The following is a 24988-nucleotide window of genomic DNA, read 5'->3' as shown; positions in this document are numbered from 1 at the left end:
GGTGAGGTTCCTGCATGCAGATACTCCAGGTTGCAGTGGTCTAACATCCCTTGTGGTGTGTCCAACTCAAGACCAAGACAGGGTCCCACAGTCTCTCACTTCAGGTAATGGTGTTGACTTTATCCTAGAGGGATTCTTGGATTAACTCCTACATACATGCTAGGTACACTTCGGTACATCTTGTAAGGGTAGCATCGAAGGAGTATGCATTTTATGTCATGTATTTTATATACTTGCCTGTATTTATTATTAAAGAAAAATTGTAGAAATCTACCATCCTTTTACTTTCTTAGTGCGTCTAATAATTTATATCTGTTACCGTCCAATGGTTTTTTTCAGCACACCTATTCTAAACTAGAATAACAACTGTTCAATAAAATGTTATTGAAAAATGTCCATACCGTTTATTCTGTGTATCTCTCTGAGACTAGGTGAGCACGAGTGACTGAGCAAAAAGGTGTACCCCAGTTATCATGTTCGATAGTTGCCAAGAACTATTCTCTCCCTGAAAAGAGGAGTTTCTAGTGGGACTGTGAGCTAGCTGGTACACAGGCCTACATTCCCGGTGGGGTGTCTGGAATCAGTAAAATACCAATCCCACAGTGTATGTTGTCTAAACGCGCAGATCCTATATAGGTTTTATAGGAACTACACAACAGATCTTGAGGCTTTAGGAACATCCATCCATTGCTCCTGACTCAAATAGCCCAATCCATTTCAATGAGGTGAAGACTTTCACTTCACTACCATCACTGGATCCATGCAGCCAAAAACAGATGGGCTTTCTCGAGGTGAAGAATTGCTATGCTCTACAGCTGCTGCAGCCTTCTTGATCCATCCCAGCTTGACAGCAATTGGCATCCTAAGGAGGATCTTCCTCTCATGAGCAATTGAGGCAGTTCTACCCCCGCAACCAGGATAAGCATATGAATCCCACTGCTTCATTCTAAGTTAAAATACAGAGCCACTATACAGCAGTCTGGATCTTCATTATATCAAGTAGTTCTTCCCCCTGAAAAAGTTCCAAGTGCTAGCTTTGCCCTATGTTCTGGAAGCTGGACAATGCAAAAACTGTATGTGCTTTGTAAATACAGTTTCCTCTGCTCCCGGAGGTGCACAAAGTGTTTTGTATTTACGGACGAAAACCAACTTTCCCATGATAGGGCCCTACCATTAGGCCTCAGTGATATCATATGGTTTTTTGTCAAGCTCCTGGCCCTCTTGGTGGCCTTTATGCATCAGAGGAAAGTGTGCACTACTACCCATATGTAGACAACAGTCTCATTTGAGTAGTTCCCTGGAAAGGCTCTACGTATATAATTTAGGTTGTATTAAACTACTCAGAATTCTTCCTGGTTCCTATTTCATGGGGATCATTTTTGAGTTTTACCTGGAAAGGTATTTTCCCTTGAACTGTATAGATCATCAGCTGAAAAGTGGGCCGTTTTTGACCAACAAAATGACATTATCTAGGTGGTTCCAAAGTTTCTGGGATTGCAACTATCCTAAATTGGCATAGTACCCTAAGCAACATTTCACAGCTGTGGTGTGCTGTTACACCTGGTCGAGTAGTGGAATCAGCAATTAGAAGAGCTGTTGAAACTCATCCAAGTCGAGCAACCTTTGGTTCCAATACTAGAATGGAGGGGGAACTCTCCTACCCTACTGATAAAGGCCGTTTACATCTACCCTTTCCGTAGCTCATGGTCTCCATCAATTTAACAGATTATTACTCTGGCACCTTGTAGTGAGCTCTCCATTAGTGCCTTGTGGGACAAAGTAGAAATGTGCCTACAAAAGAATTTGTTGGGAATGAAGGGGACATTTTTGGTGTTAAATGCCTTTCTTCTGATTTGATATTTAGGGTGGTGGCAGTCCTCTTCTTTATCCAGAAACAAGAAGGCATTCAATCCCCACACCTCTGTGGTCTAGCAGTGTCTCAGTGAGAGTGGACTGAAACTAGGCATGTGGCATTGCATGGATTGAAAATACTAGAACAGGCAGGCTCAGCAGGCTTCTCTACTAATCACATGAGTGCTTAGGAGTGCATGGAGTCCTTAACCCCTTTCCGGCGGCTTGTAGTGGACCTCCCAAAGGTGCCTTCACATCTCGAAAAAACACAATTACATGAAGTGTGCCTTGTGGATACAAATTATCCCAAGAATCTATGTGAAATGTATTAAAGAAATGCTGGGTAGTAGAGCCAAAAAGGAGCTTGAGTAGTATCTAATGCTATCCCGTAGAGGCTGGTCCTGTGTTGCTAAGAACTACTGCAGCATCAGCAATCTGGGGATGTCTAGAATGGCCATGAATCTAGCATGCCTTCAGAATTATAGTACAGTCATGTAAAAGACTTCTAAAGAATTAGGAAAAGGATATATATATCGGCATAATGTGGAAATAAAATGCTTGGGTCCATATCCTCATGTGTTTTATCATATTTTATGAAGTTTGGTTTATGTATTAAATCATGTGGTGCTCCGGAACATGGAGTCTGGTTACGCTGTGCAACAAGACTCATGTTCCGGAGATCTCGTACTCCTCAAAATGTCACAGGAAACATACTAATGAGCCGTGACAGAAATGTCTATGCTAAATAAAAAGCGGTCCTTTGAGAATTCGTACATGCACCACAGGATTTAAGAAATAAACCAACCTTCATGAAAATTGATAAAACACATGTTGACTTACTGTCTTTAATAAGAACAGCTTACAGTGAAGCAATGAATAAGTCCCTTAGGGTGAAACGTGTTGACTACTGTGGCTTTCAATTTTAAAGGAAGAAGAATTTGAAAAAGAATAAATGATATTTGTGCGTAATATTTTTATTGAAGAATAAGAATTTTAAACTGTATACAGTATGAGCTCGGTGTTGAATTGTCATATCTGAAAAACAATAAGGTTTTCTACGAAAAAAAGGGTGCTGAACCATATTAATTGAAAATGTATTTAATTGCCTTCTCAGGTTGTATTTGTAGATGACATTAACATGCCTGCCAGGGAGGTCTATGGTGCCCAACCACCAGTTGAGTTGCTTCGTCAGTGGTTGGATCACTGGAATTGGTATGACTTGAAAGACTGCTCCATGATCAAACTTATCGACATTCAGATCATGTGTGCTATGGGGCCACCAGGTAATGTTCAAATATATGCAGTACGTGCATCACTGTTTTCCTAATTTATTGAATTAACAATAAAATTCCTATTAGTCCTGCTGAAAAGGTAACAATAGGTGCTCCATTGATTGAGCACTTTATTTGACTAGAAAACTGGGCATGAACATATTTCATAACAAATTTGCTCATAGATTTTACATTGCATGCAACTGATTTTACTGTACTACTGATTTACTATCATGAACCCATTTATACCAGAAGGTGCTGACTTTTCGATTGATTGAGGCATTTCTCCATCTCTTATGCCTCTAACTAAATCAATTTTCTTTGTACTCGATTACTCTAAATATGGCAGCACCGCTTTTTACAATAAAGCCGCCATTAATAGATTCCTATATTGACACATATGTTTCTGTTTTTAAAGTTTTAAACTGTTAGTTTCTTCTTTTACAGTCTATGTGACCTATACAAAAAAGTAGATTCTAAGGTTTTGATTTAGAGTTTGGACGATGGGTACTCCATCACCAACATGATGGCTATCCCGTCCACCTTATTACAAGTACATTAGCACATAATGCATTTGCAATAAGACAGACGGAATACCAGTCGAATGATGCCCAACAATATGTACTGGATGGAACACCGGCCTATACTTTTGCATTACATCTCGGTAAATATGAATCTCATTTTGCCTGTTTACAACTTGAAGTTCCATTTCTTGGACCTCTTTTGCTTAAGTAACCAAAAACGAGAAATACTTTTCAAGCAAGGATGTCCTATATTTAGCCACAGCTGAACATTGTTCCTGTTTTCTTGACGGTGTTAGCAGTGTAATGATTTACAGTCGCTAAATCTTCGGGGCCATGTTCATGGAAAAAAACGTACGGGTGGAGATTTAGTTCTGCTCCAAGAATATACTTTTCCATTTTTTCAATTCGCAAACATTCCCTGAGAAACTGTTACAGGTGCAGATTTCTAGGCATACTTTTATCAATGTCACATGGCACATTCCCTGGGTTACTATTTCCACTGCCGAGCAATCTTTATAGCGTACATTTCCATAAATGGAGCCCCCTTTTATAAATGCACCTGGGATGAGCTGTTCTCCTTCCTATGTTGAAATATGAGTTACTCCAGCTGCTTTGCAAACACTTCCAGGAACAAAAGGGTTTGGGTTTCAGTTTTTGAATGCTCACAATATGAGCCTTCCCAAATTTACAAATAATCTGTCCCTAGTAACGCCACTTCCTAACCACTACATTGGATTTACTTCTGCCCATTTCACTGCTCTTGTGGCAAAGAAGTCCTTAAGTAATAAACGTATTTAGTCTGAAAGGAATCCGTTTGTGAATTACTGGCACAGGTAAATGATCTACGTTCAGCTGTAAAATTATGTTTATAGTTGAAAAGAACTTTTTGAATTAAACCCTATTTTCTATAATCTGCCTGGAGTTTCATTCAAGGATCCTCTAACTTCCTTGCCTTTAAAAATAAACATATTTGCTTTTATTCTGGAATTCTTGCCAACTTCCCTGGTGTTGTCTTATTCTTCTACAAGGGCTACCTCTGAAAAGGAGGTTTAAGAAGAAATGAATTGTACTTTGTGGGACCTTAGCTTCTGCTCTCCATCATATATAATACTTTGCAACAATGGTCCTTAACAAATGAATAAGAAAATTTATATAAATATAGTCCATAGTAAGTACTATATTCAGTGATGTCCAGCCGGACATATAGTTTAATTAGTCAAAAGTTTTCAATATTTTCAAAGGCAAACAACATTAAAGTGGGATACAATCCTGCACCCAGAACATGAAAAACGAAGACAAAGCATACAGTGAATTGGAGCTTTTCAGGCAAACAAAGAAAGGAAGCTTCAAGGTAAATGAAAATAAAGCACAAAGCTGTCCTTGTAAGTTAACACACTAATAAAACACAATGGTAGACTGTGTGTAACTATTCCAAAGGTCGTCGACGTTTCGATCCCTTATATGAATGCTGGGATCATCATCAGGACGGTTCTATAGACATGCCTGAATAATTAGAACGCTGCCTGCAGAGAAAGAAAGTGGAGAAAAGGAAGAGGAAATGAAGTAAGAAAAAGAAAAAGTTTTTTCAGTTTTATCTGTCAGATCCTAAACGTGACCATGCACTGCGGCGGATTCGTGAAAAAACATGCTGTAACATGTAGTGAAGCATGCTGAATTTGATGAGGAAGAGGAAGGTGGTATATGGGAAGCCACCATAATCTGTAATTAAAAGAATATAACCATGCGGCGATAATTGCGGTGAAGACACGAAGAAGTATGGATGACTGTAAAGTTAACAATTGGCAAGCGTTTTGGGGACAATGCCGCTGTTAACTGGAATGGTAGTGGGGTAGCATGAGGAGATACAGCCTCAGCTCAGCTCAGCTCAGCCTCATGTGACTCTGGGTAATCGCTCACTTAATCTCCATGATGATCCCCAGTGCCTTGAAACTCTTATGGATGATATGTTCGCGCTTTACAAATAGGAATTATTATTATTGCTGCCATAGCAGGTTAAATGCATGAGGTGCTCTGGTCTGACACTAGCACCAGAGTTCTGGGGAACAAACTGTCAAAGGCACTGACTCTGCCTGCAGAATCACAGAGGTCAGTCCTTTAAGGGCATGGTGATGGAAGTGTAGGCACAGCTTAGATATAAGCATGGGTAAAACAGACAAAAACCAACATGCCTCTCATTTGAAGGCAAGAGAACTGTCAGAGCTACGCAGAATGCACAAAGAGACTCCAATTAGGATACTGAAATGCAGGAGGCATCAGCACTTGAATTAACATTGTAAGCCATTCAGCAAAGGCTTTACTCCATAGATGGCAAACTAGAATCTCTAAACCTGCGAATAAATAACATCTCTGACAAATTGGATAAGCAATCGTCCAGACTTGAGGAATCAGAGCCAAGGATCTCAACAGCGGAAGACGAGTTACACTGTGACCAGAAAATGCTCCGACATTGGGAAAATCTTAGCGGTCATACAAGCGAAAAGCAAAGATTTAGAAGCGTGCTCAAGGTGCAATAATCTGCGCATCACAGGAGTTCTAGAATTGGCAAATTAAGGGCAGATCGAGATTTTCGGGGAACAGATGCTCACCGCACTCTTTGACCAAGATAATATGTCAAACATACTAGTAGTTGAGTGTGCTCGTAGATCACTGATCTAGAGAATACCTACCACTGAGTAGAGAATACCTACCCATCAAATGGTCAACAAAAATCAGCGCAACTCTGAAGGCAGCCAAAGATTTTCTGAAGTCAATCACACATCAAAAACAAAACAAATGATCAGCGGAAAAAGAAATCTCTGACAAGTAATACAGACCTGGAACATTAACTATTGAGAAAAGAGACTAATAATTAAACATACTGTGCCATGCCATGCAGAAGGCGATGAACGGGTCTAGGCCTCCATCTCCTGGCACCACCAACCATAACTGGTTAACTAGGACAACCAGCCACCTCTGTACTACTGGAGGGATGATAGGACTCTGGCAGCCCCTGCAAGGGGGTACCCCGACTGTTCTGATAGGAATACTGACTGTATTAGCATTGTTGGAATTGTAGATAGCAATTTGTTTGAGATTATTTAGGACCCTGTCTGTGGCAGGATTGGGATGCTGAAGTGGGGGAGAGTGGGTTGGGAGGGGGTTATATTTTCCATTGGTATTATCATGGCTCACTAACACTAGATATAGTAGACATATTAATGATTACATTGCAAACAGCTCAAATTCAACCCATGAGCCTAGATGATTAAAGACGGATCTTGTACAATCGCATAAATATCTCTTATAACATGGAATATAAGCGGTCTTCATGACCCCAGGAAGATAAGACCATTAATAGCCTACCTCAATCAATACCATATTGAAATTGCGCTCCTCCAAGAAACACACCTGACAAAGCGCACAGAGGCGAAGGCGGGCACACTGTGGGCACAGATTAGACTGGCCTCCTTTTACTCAACGTACGCCAGAGGAGTACTGACTCTAGTTAAAAAAGGTACACCGTTTGTGAATACACAGGCAATTACAGATGACCAAGTTTGATATGTTATTTATAAACCAAGGTAGTTTATATAGCATGTGACTCACAATTGTGAATGTTTATGGTCGAATGTAGATAACTCTGCATTTTACATAGGCATATGGAATGTGGTGTGCTCTCTCTAAATGTTGGAAATACTATGGAGTGGGGATCTAAACAGACACCTTGATTAAAGTAAAGACAACTCGGCTATGCACAGTGGACAGGGTAGGCACTGAACCCAAATTATAAGAGAGGGACTGGAGGAATTCGGTATGGTGGACGCGTAGATAATCCGCAACCCATACCTGTTGGAGGGTACTCACACTTCATCTGTCTTTGGAACCTGGTCCCGCTTAGATTACTTGTATGTGACAGTGGGGGCAAATGCCTGGGTGACAGAGGTGGGACATCTGACATGAACCCTCTCTCACCACAACCACCATATTAAGATGCCAGAATATACACCTCAGCAATTTACATGGAGGATTAGGGCGGACGCTCTACTAGACCCGGTATATAAGAACACTATTGAGTCAGGCCATTGTCAACTACTTTCACATAAATAAGGTCTCAGTATGGGAGGTATTTAAGGCCACAAAATGGGGTATATGTATTAGCATGAGTGCAGGAATATTAAAAGATATCCATATGCAATTAAAAGCATAGAAGACACCCTAAAGCACTTGGAAACTGATTATGAAACCAAGTCATGTCCAAAGACCCTGGCAATTATAAGAGAACAAGTAAAATAATATAATGCCCTAGTGCAAAAGGAAGTGCAGTATATGGCCTTTTGACACATCGCGAGAGAGGGTATGGAGAGGGAGGGAGTCCTAGTCATAACCTAGCTACTAGAATAACCTCAGGTAAGAGGCAACATCCCATGTCCCCTGATCAAGATTAGTGGTAGTGATGGAGTCCATCATGATTCATCTGAGATACTGGCACATTTTAAACTATTTTATGAGGGACTTTGTCTCCCAGGGGCTGACAAATATAGAAGGTTTAGATGCTTATTTAAGAGACATAGCGCTCCCATGGTTGTCAAATGGAGTGAATATCTCAGTCAACCTATAGAAGAAGCAGAGATACAAGAGGCCATACGCTCCTTTCCAAATGGATAATCACCAGGCCCAGAAGGACCAACTAGCGAATTCTACAATTTGTGGACTTATTAACACCACATATCTTAGAGATGTAGAGGGAGGCCTTTGTTAATGCCATCCTTCCTTGCACATTTCGTGAAGCCATAATAATTGTCACATAAAAACCAGACAAACCACTGACATGCTGCAAGTCATATCGCACTCTAGCCCTCATTAATATAGATGCAGAGATCCTAGCGAGACTTTTAGCTACTAGATTACAACCCTTATTGATGACCATGATCCTCCCTGACCAGTAAGGATTCCTACCAAACATATCCACTATGCATAATTTGCGTACGCTTTTTGTGCTCTGCTATCAACTCAATCCAGATCTCAGGGCTGCGGCGGTATTGTTGGATGTCGGTAAGTTCTTTGATTCCATAGAATGGAACTACAGATTCCAGATACTACAACAAATGGGGTTTTCTGAGGATTTTCGTATGTGGATAGGTCTGCTGCATACCTCACCTGAGGCGAGAGTGCGCCTAGATGGGCATACTTCAGAGACGCTATCTATTCATACGAGGGTACCAGACAGGGTTACCCTCATTGATTCTGGAACCAATGGCATGTGTCATATGACAAAGGCACGGGGCGTCAGCACTGCTCTTTTGACAGAGACCAATAAATATTTCACTATATACGTGTGTACATGGTCCTTTATGTCAGGGACACTGAATCACACCTTGCCCGGAGTCTTCAGGAATATATCCACTTTGAACAATATTCAGGGTTTAGTATAAACTGGTCGAAGTCAACGATATTCCCGCCGACACTACATACTTCACCACACACAATAGATTACCCCCAGAATGGTCCATGGACCCCGTGAAATATTTAGGAATATGGATACACAGAGATCCTGAGTTGGCAATACGGAAAAACTATGGCAGAGCAATTACTAAACTGGAGAATCAGATGGCAGGATGGATCAGAATGCCACTGTCACTAGTGAACAGGATAGCTCTCATAAAAATGATAGTTCTCCCATGATTTCCTTATTTGTTTTTTAATCAGACCCTCCAGCATTTTGCAATTTTGCGATCTGTGAAATTATTGTGAAATCAGCTGAGGAGGGCGATGACTGCGATATTTATCTTTTCGACTGCAAAATGCCGTACAGCCCTGCAGGACATGCATTCACAGCTAGCATTCTCTGGTGTGTGGCTCGGCATGTGGATTCAGAGCTGCACGTGCATCACAGAATGAAGGGAAAGCAATGCTGTAGAAGGCGAGACAAGAAAACAAAAGTAACATTTTACTGGCAAACTCTGTAAAGTGGCTCGCATGTATTTGAGTGTGAATAAAACCGATCTGGCCACTTTGTCTTGTTTTATTTATTTCACCAAGTCATGTGAGGGACCCTGGCTAAAATTGCCCTGTGGTTCTGGTCTCCTGTGCAGAAGTGCTCGAGTCCTGCAGAGTATGGAGTGGTGGGGTTGAGTTCAGGGCCGCCCTTTTCAAAATTGGGCCTTAATACCGTCAGCACATTACATGTGATCACAGGGACTACTACCGGCCCGAGGCTCTGACCGAATCATTTCACCATGTGAGTTAAAATGAAATAAAAGTTTGAAAAATTTAGGAAATGCTGCCAAAAAGGCTCAAAATTTATTATTTTTCACTCTTGATTCATTTTAATTGGGTGTATGCAGTTGACAGATATGAATATCCGATACTCGAAGCACCATGTCCTCTGGTTACACAGCTTCGAGGAGCTACTTTCCGTTCCCTGTTTTTCCTTTCTAGAAAGATCTTGTTTCCCATGCGCTGCATTTAAACTTAAACCTACAGTGCCCACCACACTTTTTAATTTGAACAGCTTTGCATGTTTACCATTAGCATACATGTTGGCCTCACTTTTAGCCCGAACGGCTGAATGGATTTGCACGAAACTTGGCAAAATTGTAGGGACTGGTAGCCCGATGTGCCTTTGCTAGGTCTCAATATATGTGCTGCAGTGGATTTTGAGAAATTACCGTTCAAAAAAAGATATATATCTGTAACAGCGGACCGGGCAGCGCTCCAGTTCGCGTACTTTTCGCGTTACGGAGCTTTGTGAAGCGAAGCTGATTGGTTCTCCGGCGTCTGTAAACATTCCAAACAGTCCGTAGCGGCCGCCATCTTGTCTCTCGGTAGGATCGAGAGACAAGAGGAGGCCAAAGCGAAGGGGCAAATGACCATAAGGGGGCATAGTAGATCCTCCCTGACCCCCTAGGTTTGATGTGGAGGTTTTAAAAGGGCCCCGCGGGGCAAAAAAAATAAAAAATAATAATAATCGAACGGCTGAATGGATTTGCACGAAACTTGGCAAAATATTAGGGACTGGTAGCCCGATGTGCCTTTGCTAGGTCTCAATATATGTGCTCCAGTGGATTTTGAGAAATTAACGTTCAAAAAAAGATATATATCTGTAACAGCGCTCCGCTTCGCGTACTTTTCGCGTTACGGAGCTTTGCGAAGCTGATTGGTTCTCCGGCGTCTGTAAACATTCCAAACAGTCCGTAGCGGCCGCCATCTTGTCTCTCGGTAGGATCGAGAGACAAGAGGAGGCCAAAGCGAAGGGGCAAGTGACCATAAGGGGGCATAGTAGATCCTCCCTGACCTCTCAGGTTTGATGTACCATTTTGCCAAGTTTGGTGTAATTCCGTTCAGCCATTCAGGCTGTAGACGTATCTAAATGTCCTATGGAAAATTGCATGGGGAAAACACATTTGAAAGTGTTGAAATTTAGAACCAATTAAAATGTTACTTTGGTTTTGTATTTGTGTGTGATGAAAGTTAATTGGTTATGTATATATCTAAAATGAGAGGAAACCACAGCCATTTTGTTATACTACTGTCTGAGGTATATTTGTGAGGAATTTTTGGTGCTCAATTTCTGGTGTTTGATTTACACAGTACTAACACTTCTCCTACTTTTAAAAAGGTGAGTTGTTAATTTGTAAGGGGAACTATGTTGTACACTTTAAGATAATTTGAAAAATGTTTTCTGTTATTTATTTACAGTCCTTCTGTTATACTAAATACTTGATAAAGTTAGTTTTATATTATGTATTACTAAAAACGATAAATGAAAGTGATTATTTTTTTCTGCAATTTACAGCAAGCAATTTCAAAATAAAATGGCTCACAATGAAGAGACCGTGGCAATTTCTTTTGAATTATCCACTACATTTATTGAAATTGACAGCACCAATAATGAAATATTCTCACAAGGAGGAGATGACTTGATTGATTTTTTTGATCAATCTCTTGATGGCGAATTTATCGAATGTTTGGAGACCATAGAGTTACAAGAATCATCATTGCAGACTTTTCATGAGGAGATTCCTGATGAGATGATTGAAGAGGAAATTCCTGATGAGGACATGTTACTAGTTCTTTCAAATTTTGAAAATTCAGAAGAATAAATTTATATTTAGAAATCAAAAATTGTTTGAGACATTATTCATTTTTATTTTTAATTTATGAGGTTGTAGCGAAGTGATTGTAGTATAAAATGAGACTTATAGTATAGAGTGCAACATTTTTATGTTACATGGTAAGTTTACTCATATTTACTTTCCTTCTCCCACTATATTATCTCCAATGTGTATTTGACATCTCTTCTTCATCTCCGGCCTCCTTTCTCTCACTGTCTGTGTCTGATGCATCTTATCGCTGCCATTTTGTGTAATTACAGAAGAGAGTAAAATAAAATAGTTCGGAACGTGAAAAGGGGGCAAAGTAGAGTACCCCTCACCCCCTAGGCCTTCTCAGGCGGTCCCAAAAGGATCAGTTTCTGTTTTCCTGAGAGATTATGGTATGAGTTCCATATACCACAATAACTTGCATTACAACATGCAAGATATCTATCTCCTATTACCAAGTTTGGAGATATTCGCGCTAAGCGCGAATATCTCCAAAAACTAACACCTGCCCTGAGCAGTTCTTATCCATGTTATCCAATGGGAGGTGGATAACATGGCTAAGAGCATTAGCTCGGTAATGCATGAATATCGCTGACTTTTTAGCGATATTCATGCTTTGCGGCCGTTTTTTATCGCATTTGCGATAAACCTTGATAATAGCAAGGTTTATCTGCGATAATTTCTGACGATGCTTAGCGGTAAAAAATTCGTTGCTAAGCATCGTTAGCGATAAATATCGCTTAACTTTGGTAATATGCACCAACGTCTGTTAACGTTCGATTCGAAGGAAATGAGGAAGTGTTGAAAAACATTGTCTGCGCCATCTTGCCTTTTTTGAAATGCCACACTTTTGTCGTGCACGGCAGCCATTTTAGATGCCGTGACCAGACCCACTCTCTGCACGCTGTTGATCCGTAGCATGGCTCCCCACCCTCGCAAGCATCTTCCCCAGGCACTGGTCACCCCAGCTCTCTGTCTTATGCATCGGCAATAAACCTCCCCCCATCTGCGCTGCTCTTCCCTGAGAATCACACTCTGTGCCCGCCCGACACCTCCCTTTCGCCCTATTCACTACCGCACCCTCTGACACTCCTCTTCCTCTGTGTCCGATTGTCCAGGCTATCAGCTAGCCCTGCAGATGTAGTTTATGGCCCCAGCTGTAAAGAATCACCCCTCTTCAAAGGAGTTATAGTAGATCAAGGCCCACACCCGATGAGATCCGTCAAACCACACGCGTTCCTACTATCTGAAAACCATCCTGTATTGTGATTGGGGAGGGGACCGAGCCTGAAGCGGAAGATTCCAGGGATGACTCTTTGTACATCAAAGTTTTTACAATTATGTGTCACATTAAAAATGTATAGCACTCCAACAAAGTAGTAGGAATATAAAACTTTAATAACTTATAAATATATACAACAAAACAAAAACAGTAAAAACATTTAAACAATGAAGAGACCGTGGCAATTTCTTTTGAATTATCCACTACATTTAATGAAATTGACAGCACCAATAATGAAATATTCTCACAAGGAGGAGATGACTTGAATGATTTTTTTGATCAATCTCTTGATGGCGAATTTATCGAATGTTTGGAGACCATAGAGTTACAAGAATCATCATTGCAGACTTTTCATGAGGAGATTCCTGATGAGATGATTGAAGAGGAAATTCCTGATGAGGACATGTTACTAGTTCTTTCAAATTATGAAAATTCAGAAGATGTTGCCTGGGTGCCGCACTGATTTGGGTATCTGGCGTGGGGCGTCCCGGGGGGTGGGTTGTCAGTAGCGGTCTGTTGTGCGAATAGTTCCAAGGCAGCAGAACGCGCTGAAATCTGGATGGCACGAAGGTGATGTCTAGTAAGTTGCCGCCCAGCAAATAACGGCGTGGGGCGCCGCGGGGGGCGGGGGGGAGGCAGTCCAAAGTTCCGTTAAAAGGGCAAAGGAAAGGATCGGTGGTTTGAACCATCAGTCAAAAAGGGGAGGGGGTGCAACAATTTTTCCTACCGGGTCACACTGTGCTTTCACCGGAACTGAGGTCTGCAGGTTTCTAGTCATTCAAACTGAGGCTGGCGCCAGCATGGGAGCGCCGACGTCCCGCGGCTACAGTTTAGTCACTCCACGGGCGATCATGGCAGTCATTCCCCATCGGGGGTGTCTGCGGGGGTCGGGGACTCCCGCGGCTCCTCTAGAATCTTCAAGGTCGTGGAGGACTACGGTGGTGGAGTCAACCAGTGACCGGGCCATTTCTTCATGCTGGGCTCGCTCTTGCCAGGTCGACCGCCATTTTGAGATTTCGGTAGCTACTGGCGATCGCGGGGTCAAATGGTGCGGACGGGCTCCACCCTGCCGGGCGAGACGTTGCAGCATCGCCACAGTGGAAGAACCCTTTTCCGGGCGCCTGGAGCGCTGAGGGTGCAGCTGGGAAGCCTCCACCTGGGGAGGCGGGAGAGGCCTGTTCGCACCGTCTCTCCCACCCAGTGCACCCCACGGCGTCTCGCTTGACATTTGTTATGGCCGGACCAGGCGATGAGGACGAGGGGGGGGGGGGGTCGGAGGCATGTGCAAGACATCCCCCCCCAGTGTTGTCGCAGCCATTATAAAAAAAAGAAGAAATGTCCCGTCCGCCTTTGGGCCGGACCTCCGGTGGATGGCGGCCGGACGCCCTTTGCTCTGGCCCCATGAACGGGTTCCTTGGCTCATCCGGTGGGGCAGGCCTTGGCGTGTGGTGCCTCTCCTGGGCCTTTCGTGCAGTGGCCTCTCCACTCCCAGGCCCTCCATGGATGCTGGCCCAGACTGGGAGAGAGAGGGTCTAACCTGCAATTCTCCAGGGTTACCGCCACCGCGGCCGGATCCCGTCGGCCTCGGCCTCTGGTTGATGGTGGCCGGACTAGGAGAGAGAGGGGAGGGTCGAGGACACGGACATTCCCCCCCCTGCAACTCTCCAGGGTGGTCGTAGCAATCCCCCTGGCCGGGTCCCGCTGGCCTCGGCCTCTCCTCCGGCTACACCCTACGTGATGATCTCCTGGCCGACGGTTGGCAGCAGGACCCGCCTTATATGTGTTGCTTCCGGCTGGGCGTAGCCGGAAACCTGTTTCTCAAACAAAGGATATTGAGGCAAATGTGGCGCATACTCTCTTCTTAACCTATTGTATTCCTTAACACAATCTAGATCCGCACAAATGTTTGTGACATCACACTCAATCAAGTACAATCCCGATAAAGTTTCCAGAATGGGGCGGATGTCTGCTGACTTGTATCTTTCCCAGTTTGCCGTTATTTGGGCGTGGCAGGCGGTGGGACAGACACGTTTTGGGGCAGTGAGGGGCGATGAAGCCTCGTTGCCTTGTGGCCGTTGCAATGTCACACTTGGTTTCTCTTACTGTTTTCAGGTTTCTTATTACGGGCTTACTTCTAACGTTTCTTGTTTCTAGGACAATAATAGGTTTTATCATTACGTATTGTTATCGTTTCTTTGTTTGTTATTTAATAAAAAGTTCATCAGTGGCCTACTGATTTTCGTTTTCCTATTCCTTTCTTTCCAGGTTGTTTCATGCTAAAGTTTCTGTTAACAGGATACAGTGATCACTTCGTTATTATTGCATATGTCCTTTTCACTAGGGGTGCTCTCTGGTCGGGCCAGATGACCTATCTCTAGTAAATGGTCCGGGTGAAACAGGTGCATCAATCAGTGGGGAGTAGATAGGCATGACAGATTACAACGGGGGACAAAGGTCCGCATTACCTACCCTTTCACTACTTGCAAAGATTTTCCTACGTTTATTTGCAAACAGGGAATACCTCCAAAAAGAACCAATTCCCAAACAGTCAATGTTCGGGCAAACAATCAATCAATGAGGAACGAAATAGGCACGACGTGTTAAAGGTTTGCGTTACCTACCTTTCACTATCTGCAAAGGGAGAGAGAATATTCCTATTATTCCTCGTTTGCAGGCAGAGAAGATCCTTAAGAGAACCAACTTCGAACAATTCAATGCTCGATTCAAACAATCAACAAGGGGTACTGTGAACACAAATGAACGCCGCTTATGTACATACACATTGCTATTTTCAACAGGTTGTTCCTAATGTTTCTATTTTAGCCAGGTCAAAAAGAGATCCCATTAGTGGCCTACTGATTTTGCTCGATTCCTTTTGTTTTTTTACACGATTTTTCGCTATCTGCAAAGACTAAACAGAGTATTGCGACTCTGTGCTTGTTTGTAAATAGAGAATGAACCAAAGAGAACAATCAATGAAATGGAGAGAGAAGCAGGCACGACGGATTACAACGGGGGCAAAGGCCTGCGTTAACTACCCTTCACTATCTGCAAAGAGAGAGTACTCCTAATAGAAATGAGGGGGGGGGCAGCATTCAAAGCAGATCAGTGTGCATAAACACGAAAATGTTTTTACTTACCACGTACTTGACATTCGACAGCTTATGATATTTGCTATTAAAAAACCATTGAAATTCACTGAAAAAACCATAGGTTATAGACCATATATAGTTAGGAATTAGCATTTACAAAACCTTGAAAATTCACTGAAAAAACCATAGGTTATAGACCATATATAGTTAGGAATTAGCATTTAAAAAACCTTATTTTACTCACACAAAACCATTGAAATTCCATATATAGTTAGTTGTACTAACTATATATCGCACACCCGCAATCCACTGCTGATCATGTCACATATTACATCATTCATGACATGGTCAGTGACATCACTGATGACATCACTGATGACATCTCAAATGACATCACTGATGACATCACTGATGACATCTCAAATGACATCACTGATGACATCACTGATGACATCTCATTTGACATTACTGATCACATCACTGATGACATCATTCATGTGATAATACGATGAACCTCTTCAGACTCTAATATAACCTTAGATACACTCAGTGTAAACACACTCACAGATTGTCATTCATCCATGAAGTTACACACACACCTAGTCAGTCATGCAAACAATCAATCACACCTCCATTTTCCCAACTATACAGTTATACACACCTTACTTATTCAAACATATACTAAAACATATTTACTCTCTTATACAATCCCGGATACAAGTTCACAATGATGCATACAGCCACTCACACATTCACTGGCTCTTATGCACAGTTATTTATATATGTCAAGTCTCACATGTACTGTGTTTTACATATGTACTTACTTTGACATGTAGCACTGAGATATCCATTCACTCACCAATACACTGATGCACACAGTCAACCGCCCATACAGCTGTTTCCACATGCACTTTTGAACCCATACATCTAGTGAATCAACTGCTCACACATCTATGCACAGAGTCATACACCTCCCAGCCACCCACACACACACTCAGTCTCCCATACAAATACTTGGGCAACCAATCAATAACCCATATAGTTACTCATATAGCTACTGAACAACACATGCAGCAGTTTTCAGAACAGACATAATGATGCACAAATTAAGACAGTTTAGTCACTAACCCATGCACTCAGTGAGACACATTTAATCACTCACTCATACAGTCAGTCATGCACCTACTAAATCCTTCATCCAGACACTTATACATCCACTCAAGACATATTTTAACTTTACAGAAAAATACAGTCACTGGATGTTGTCATCAGTGATGTCATCAGTGATGTCACTGACCATGTCATGAATGATGTAATATGTGACATGATCAGCAGTGGATTGCGGGTGCGCGATATATAGTTAGTACAACTAACTATATATGGAATTTCAATGGTTTTGTGTGAGTAAAATAAGGTTTTTTAAATGCTAATTCCTAACTATATATGGTCTATAACCTATGGTTTTTTCAGTGAATATATATATATATATATATATATATATATATATATATATATTTGTTCTGCTGCATATACAGTAAATTAAATTCACATTTTGTTTTGTTGTAAAATGTGGCAGTCGATCCCGCGATGTCCTGCTGAGGTGTGTGATTCATAAAATACCGAAAGACAAGCCCGGTCAATCAGTGACATTCTGACACACCCATTGTTGGTGGTACATGGATGGTTAACAGCCCTAGTAGTGGATGATGTCACAATAAGTCTCAATTGTCGACTCAAACTTGATCAAATAAAGCAACATTCTGATGGCCTCATTGTTGGTGCATCAATGGTTAATGGCTCAAGTTGTGAGTGATGTCATACTGGGTCTCTCTTGTGGAACCAGATCTGATCAAACAAGGCAACTCTGATGACCTCATTGTTAGTGGTACATGAATGGTTATCAGACCAAGAATTGGATGACATCATTATGTGTCTCCCTTGTCGAACCAGACAAGGGACACTCTGATGTCCTTGTTGTTGGTGATTCAGGAATGGTTACGGAATAATCTTCTGAATTTTGCCATGTGGGTTTGATCCAGCGCTCACCAACTAATCAGGGATCCATACTCGATAACATCACATACAAATGGCCCATACACATTCACCCATATCCCTGATGCACAGGGGGTCAAGTTTTAATGACGTTAGAAATTCGTTCTCTTCACAGGTTCATGTTTAGCACTTCTAAATACATAACTAAACATGTACATCAACTCTCTTTCCTCTGGTCAATGGACCAATTGGTTGAGAAGTTGATGGTAAAAATAGTACTATCTAACTAACTATTTAGTCAGCTAAATAAACACACTCTTGGTAAGATTAATAAAGTTTATCTCAATTAATTGTGTATAAGAAATGCTCAATGCATACAGTTACACATGCAAACAATGAAAATCACAAGAGGGAGAGAAAAACATCAGCAATGCAAACAGTGTCATACTCCTCATCAATATATGAAATGTACATGAAGGAGTGGATAGAATAAGAGACATCAGTTACAGCAAAATAATGTAAAACTATATTCATATGACGGAGGGGATAGATGAAGAGACAAGTTTCAGCAAAAACATCTGAAACAATATACATATGAAGGAGGGGGATATATGAAGAGAGATAAGTTTCAGAGACAAAAAATTGCAAATATTTATGCAAAGTACGAGTCAGACGGAAATACTAACAAAAAAAGAATTGGTGAAAAACCACCCCCCTGGCCAAGGAGAATAGTGGGGGTCCTCTGAAATAGAGTCAGGGAACAAAGACTGCAGAACCCAGGTATGGGCCAGGGACAGGAAAAGCTAGGCCTCTCTGCAAACCGACGGACAGCGACTCATCACCCCTCTCTTCTCGCCCCTACCAACGTGCTCAGTTAGTTTAATTGAATACTTGATACTTTCACAATAATTCATATGTATTTTTTCAGCTACGTCCGTGGAAGAAATCTTGGGTCCCACGGCCAGTCTCATCTTTTGGCAGGCAAACAATGCACTTCAAGCTGAACAACCTTGAACTGTTATTCTTTCTCTGCAGCGCTCAGTGCTTCTTTCAGCTTTTTCAGGGCATTCTGCTCACTGCTCATCCCCTCATCTATCAGGCCAATTTAAGAATAATGGAGACCTATTCGGCTCAATATGGCAAATGGAACATAAACATTCATTAATTACACAGAAATTCACTTTTCACGGTTTCCCACCCACCTTTGCACTAAACCATGTTAATGTTTTCTTCGCAAAGCTTTAGGTAAAGGGGCATTATTCATTATTAATTTTTTTAAGCAACATGCATAAATGTGAAATGTGGCCTAGTCCTGCATTATTTCTTGCTTCGTTCGAAGAGCAATGTTAATGCAACTTAGTTCTTTCATGCATTAGTTCACATTAGTACATACATGTGCAAAGCGGTTTCCCTCGTGTTTCAGGTGTTTTTGTATGTTAGTTCACACCACATAGTGTTAGTATGTATTACGGGGGTGTTCATTCCAAGCAGGTTTCTTTTTGTGAAAAATCTGCTCCATCAACCCCCCCCCCTCTGATGGTTTCCTGGAGCCATCAGAAAATACCCACCATGCCAAGTGCCATCTTCATTTATCTAACATTCAGTGCACTTTTCTCTTTTTATTGCATTTTTGTCTAAATATTTCATCATATTATAGTAGTCTCCTTTCATATCTTCTAGTTCTATCTCATCTCTTTTTCTCTTTCTTGTTTTTTGTTTATTCTTTGATTCTGTCGCCTCTATTCTTTCACATCTACACTTAGAACATTTGTATATTGTCATTATTCCTAAGGCTACTATGGCTACTGAAATGATTGGCATCAATATTTTTCCTAATAAGCTACTTCCAAAGGTAGTAAACCATTTACCTATAGAGGAGAAACTCTTACCAAGTCTGTCCCAGACACCGTCAACCTCCAGTTGGGTCAAATCTTCATGTAATTTCGCAAATTTCTTAATATATCCCTCAATACCTTTTGTCAGGGATATAAGTACAGCAGTGTTGGATTTTTAACATGCCACAGACTTTACCCTCTTTTGCCAATAAGATATCGAGGGCAAGTAAATTTTGCGAAACCATTTATCTGATTGCAACCATTGTGTGTCAATCATCAAGAACCCACCAGCAGTATCTATTGATAAACTATCAACCACTGTGGACAATTTTTGAATTCTATGTGAATTCAGAACGACTCCAACTGATGTTATCAGTGCACCGAAAATATCACCTATTATTTCTGAGAAACTCGCTCTCTTCTTATGTGTTAGTCCTTGTTTTATTTTGTTAATCTTGTTACTGTTTCTGTCTACATGGTAGACCTATGGGAAAACGATTGTAAAGTAACAACTACCATACCAAAGTGCAGGTAACCTGTAATAGGCTTTCTTACCACACACATAATTAACTCCTGGGAAAACAGGATCAGTTCCACCTTTTAATCCCTAACCTCCAGTAATTTGGAAAATATGCTCACATTCATTAGTACCAATGAAATAAATATTATAGTTAGTTTTTGATCTAAGCAAGCACTTTTTCCCTTTTTGATACCAATCCAGGGACATTGCAGCATATGTCTCGCCTTTTTCATAATTTCCTTCGCTAAGGGCCCATGGTCGTACCTGTGACATCTGTTTAGCAGCTTTTCTTTGGAAACTTTCTCTTCTATTTTCCACGATTTTTATGAACACTTTTTCTTCAACCCGCACACTACATATTGATTATTTTTATAAGCATATTCTATATCTAAAGTTTTGGTAATATGGAAGAACTCTCCCATATAACGTGCATTTTTACTACTTAAAACATTGTTCAGCTCCTTTATAACCGGTATTTCTAAACGTACTAAGTCTATATTGGAAAAATTATACTCCAACTTCACCGTCATATAAAATAAGCTGGTTAAGACACTGCAAGACACACCATATGTTAAAGGTAGGTGATGATAAGCCACCCCCTCTGAGACAGACGAAGGTAAATGCATGCACACATAGCAATCACTCACATTCATTGTATTAATATACTCATACAACAATTTAGTAAAGCCATTTAACGAGAAATCATTAATTAATTTATCATGATGAAGGATTCTTCCATCTATCGGTTCGATGTTAGTATTAGTGGTTTCTTTAGTGACATCGCTCACTCTTTCACTTGTTGCATCATTAGTATTGTTTCCATTATTTGTTACCATTAGAATAGTTACAATGACAGTTAATAATATCCACATAAATGTTAACAAAACTACATAAGCAAGCTTTAATACATCTACGTTTTAGACTAGATTTTGGATGTTCAGTCACTTCTGCTTCGGCCATTTTGTAATCTATAAAAATATAACAAATCTTTAAAATCTAAACCTATTAACTCTAATTTTTTTCACAAAATCCCCCAATGTAATCCTATTCTTCAAGGCTTTCTTCTTTACTCCTTTCTTTTATTTATTTCTTCAAGTTTTCTGAGTCTTTCAATTCAATTTGACTGACTTGGTTGCACCTTAATTTTTCACATTTCTCGTAAGGCAGATTCAGTTTGCTTTCATCAACTTGCTCATTGTCACAAGTGGCTTTTTCTTCACTTGGATCTGAGCTTTCAATTTCTTCCAAGATCACGTAAATCCATTCTGGTGCAGTGTATTTCTTGCTTGGAATTCTTACTCTCCTTGTTTTTCTTACTGAATTTTCTTCTTCTGACTCTTCTTGTTCTGTTTGACTTGAGACCTTGTTAATTTGCTCAAGGTGTGAGGAATTTCTCCTCACACAAGTGTATTTCAGTCTTTTCACTCCACTTGGCCTATTATCACCTTTTCTTGCTCTCTTAAATTGAACAACTTCTTCAACAACTTCTTCTGGTTCACAGGTTCTTTTACTTGGCCCTTTTCTTATTGGTTTTTCTTCCTTACATTCAGTATTTTCCCTTTCTTCTGGTTCTACAGCAGTCTCTTGAGACCCAGTAGCTGGTGCCCACTCTTTTTGACTTGTGCTCGGCTGTTCATTATCTGTTTGTTCTTCAGAATATGTCACTTTAGATTCTTCAGCTTCACACACTTCAGCCTCTGGTTCTTGACTTTTGTTTACCAGTTGCTGCTCTTCTTGTCTTTCAAGTGGACTTTGGACTCGTCTGGTATGGCTCGCATAAATCCAACTTGGCAGACCACCACACTTCTCTGCTGTCGTTGTTACCAGAATCACTTGGTAGGGTCCATTTCATCTGGCTTCTAAACACGATTTCCTCACTTGTTTCTTCACAAGATCCCATTTGCCAGAACTCAGATCATGAGCTTGATTCTTCTGTGCTGTATAAGCATTCTCTCCAACCTGGTGAGACACAGAACGCACCAGATCAGCCAGTCCTATGCAATAATCAAGCACTAGATCATCAGATATATTCATCAGTTTGTTCGCTGACACATATGCTTGTCTCATTGCTCTTCCCATTAAGATTTTGTAAGGACTCAATCCCGTCTTTTTGTCAGGAATACTTCTCAGACTCATCAATACAAGGGGTAAAGCGTCAGGCCATTTCAGTGTTGTGGATGCACACACACTTTCCCTAACCTAGATTTTATAGTGTCATTGATCTGCTCGACCACTCCAGATGCTTCGGATCGATAAGCACAATGTAGCTTCTGTTCAATTTGCAATGCTGCACAAATCATCCGAATTATCTCATTACTAAAGTGTATTCCTCTATCTGTTTCTAAAGTGACTGGAAATCCAAATCTAGGAGTCAGTTCTCTCAAAAGTAGTTTGGCTACAGTAAGGCTGCTGTTTCATCTTGTGGGATAGGCTTCCACCCAGCGAGAGAACAAACAAACAACAACCATTACATATTTCTGATGCATACATCTGCCAGTGGATTCCTCACCTTGTGAATATCCCCCTGTGTCAGCAACGTTCGGAAAATTCTTTTGTAGCCCGCCGGCGTGGACGACGTCATAGGAGCACGGCATCGTGCGCGACTCAGACTGACGTCACTGACTCCTTATTCGGCCTACGTCGGCGTGATGATATCAGTTCCCTTTTTTACGTGCCGTCGACGCTAACGGTTTCGAGGGATCTTCTGTTGAGTTGATAGTAACTTTGTTACTATTGTGAGTTTTCTGTATCTCTTCGGTGTTGCTGTCTTCAGTCGTGATGTCGTCGAAGAAGACTGGGTTTATGCCGTGTGATTCATGCCGAAAGATGATGTCCATTACAGATCCGCATGGTGACTGTCTATGGTGTCTGGGTTCGGATCATGTGGAAGGGTAAAGGTGCCTTCAAGGGAATTTATTTGAATCACAATTGATAGTTCAAGTTTGACTAAGAAGGATGGCTTAATGATCCTTGTAAGAAATTAATTCATCAGAAATCAATTAATAATTATCAAAAACCGTACATCAAAACACAGAAAGAATACATGGATAACAAACACAAACACAAAGGTGTATAGGAAAAATAGAATTTATCAAATAGTAAAACGATTAGTTTCATATACAGATATAAATGCTTCGAAGTTGATTAGGTCTGCAGGTACACGGACAATATATTAATGAACCTAAAATACACCTATCCAAAAAACTAGTATATATCATAGAATATGGATAAGGCGAAGGTCGACGTTTCGGTCTCCTAGAGAGTCATTTGTGAGACCATCTTCAGGACTGTTGTCAATTGGAAACTGTATAATAACCAAATGTAATCCTGTGTCAGCGAAGAGCCACAACGATAAATTTTCAATTTCAGTAGATCATTAAGTCATCCTTCTTAGTCAAACTTGAACTATCAATAGTGATTTAATTAAATTCCCTTGAAGGCACCTTTACCCTTCCACGTAATCACCCAAGCCCTCAAGGGTATTTTGGGTTGCTCACTGCTCTATATTCTGGGTTCGGATCACGACGTCCAGGGTTGTCGATCCTGTTTGAAGATGAACCCAAAGGCTCTTCGGGAACGTGAGGCAAAACTTCTTGTTGTCAAAATGAAGGGTAAGGATGCCAGGAAGAGTTCGAGGTAGAGATCAAGACGCCCGAAGTCAAAGATGAGGTCTTGGTCCCGGTCGAGGTCGACTTCGAAGTCGACTTCGGGACATGCTTCCAGATCATCTAAGAAGAAGCATAAGAGAAGGAAGCATAGTTCAAGGCACCATTCCGGTAAGGAGTCAGAGTTGAAAACAAAGTCGTCTTCTAAAAGACACCGTAATTACATGGTATCTCCCTCTCTAGTTCAGAGTCCTGTAGGTGAGGCCTCGCCTTTGGAGTCACGGGGGCATTCACCGGCTCCAGTGTTGAATCCGTCTCCGGATCCGTCTCAGTCTTCGGGACATGAGGAAGAAGAAGAAGAAGTTCCTGTTGCTCAGGGTTCGACGACTCCGGTTTACCAACCCGAGGAACAAGAGGAGTCGATTCCAGTGCAGCCTCCTCAGGAGCAGCCGGTGGGTTCATACCCTCCTTTTCCGGGTCCAGGACAGGACCCTTTGCATTTTTTAAACACCATGTATGGTGTTTAAGCGAGAGCTATGTACCCCTCTGGAGCACCGGCTGATCCCATGGGTCCATTGGCATACAATTTGGGGGTTCCCCAAGTCTATGCTCCGGCTCCACCTTGGCATCTCTCGTCTCCGCCGAAGTCATCAACGCCGCTTACGGCTTCACCGGCTCCGGAACAACCTCGAGATCCAACTCGAAGTTCGACACCGGCTCCAGCTCCATGTTCGACGTCGACTCCAGCTCCGCATTCAACGCCGGCATCAGCTCCACATTCGACGCCGGCTCCGGCTCCTTCGGAGTCGATACCGGATCCGACGACGTCGATTTGAGTGGAGTGGTCGAGGTGTAAAGCGCAGCGCCTTTTGGAGGAGAAGAGTTATGGGGAAGCTGAAATTGAAGAAGGTGAG

General features: G+C 41.5%; 1 protein-coding gene across 1 annotated transcript in view; it reads left to right on the top strand.

Moving 5' to 3' along the window:
* DNAH7 (dynein axonemal heavy chain 7) overlaps positions 1–24988 on the top strand; it is a 2019015-nt gene that overhangs the window by 1019106 nt on the left and 974921 nt on the right. Inside the window, exon 37 of the mRNA XM_078680414.1 lies at positions 2966–3134. Within this exon, the coding sequence (XP_078536540.1) occupies positions 2966–3134 (169 nt within the window). The remainder of the gene's footprint in view (positions 1–2965; positions 3135–24988) is intronic.

Source organism: Lissotriton helveticus, chromosome 3_1 (genome assembly GCF_964261635.1).
Source record: "Lissotriton helveticus chromosome 3_1, aLisHel1.1, whole genome shotgun sequence".
NCBI classification, from domain to species: domain Eukaryota; kingdom Metazoa; phylum Chordata; class Amphibia; order Caudata; family Salamandridae; genus Lissotriton; species Lissotriton helveticus.
Note: the sequence above shows the minus strand (reverse complement) of the source record. Positions and strands in the feature narration are given on the sequence as shown.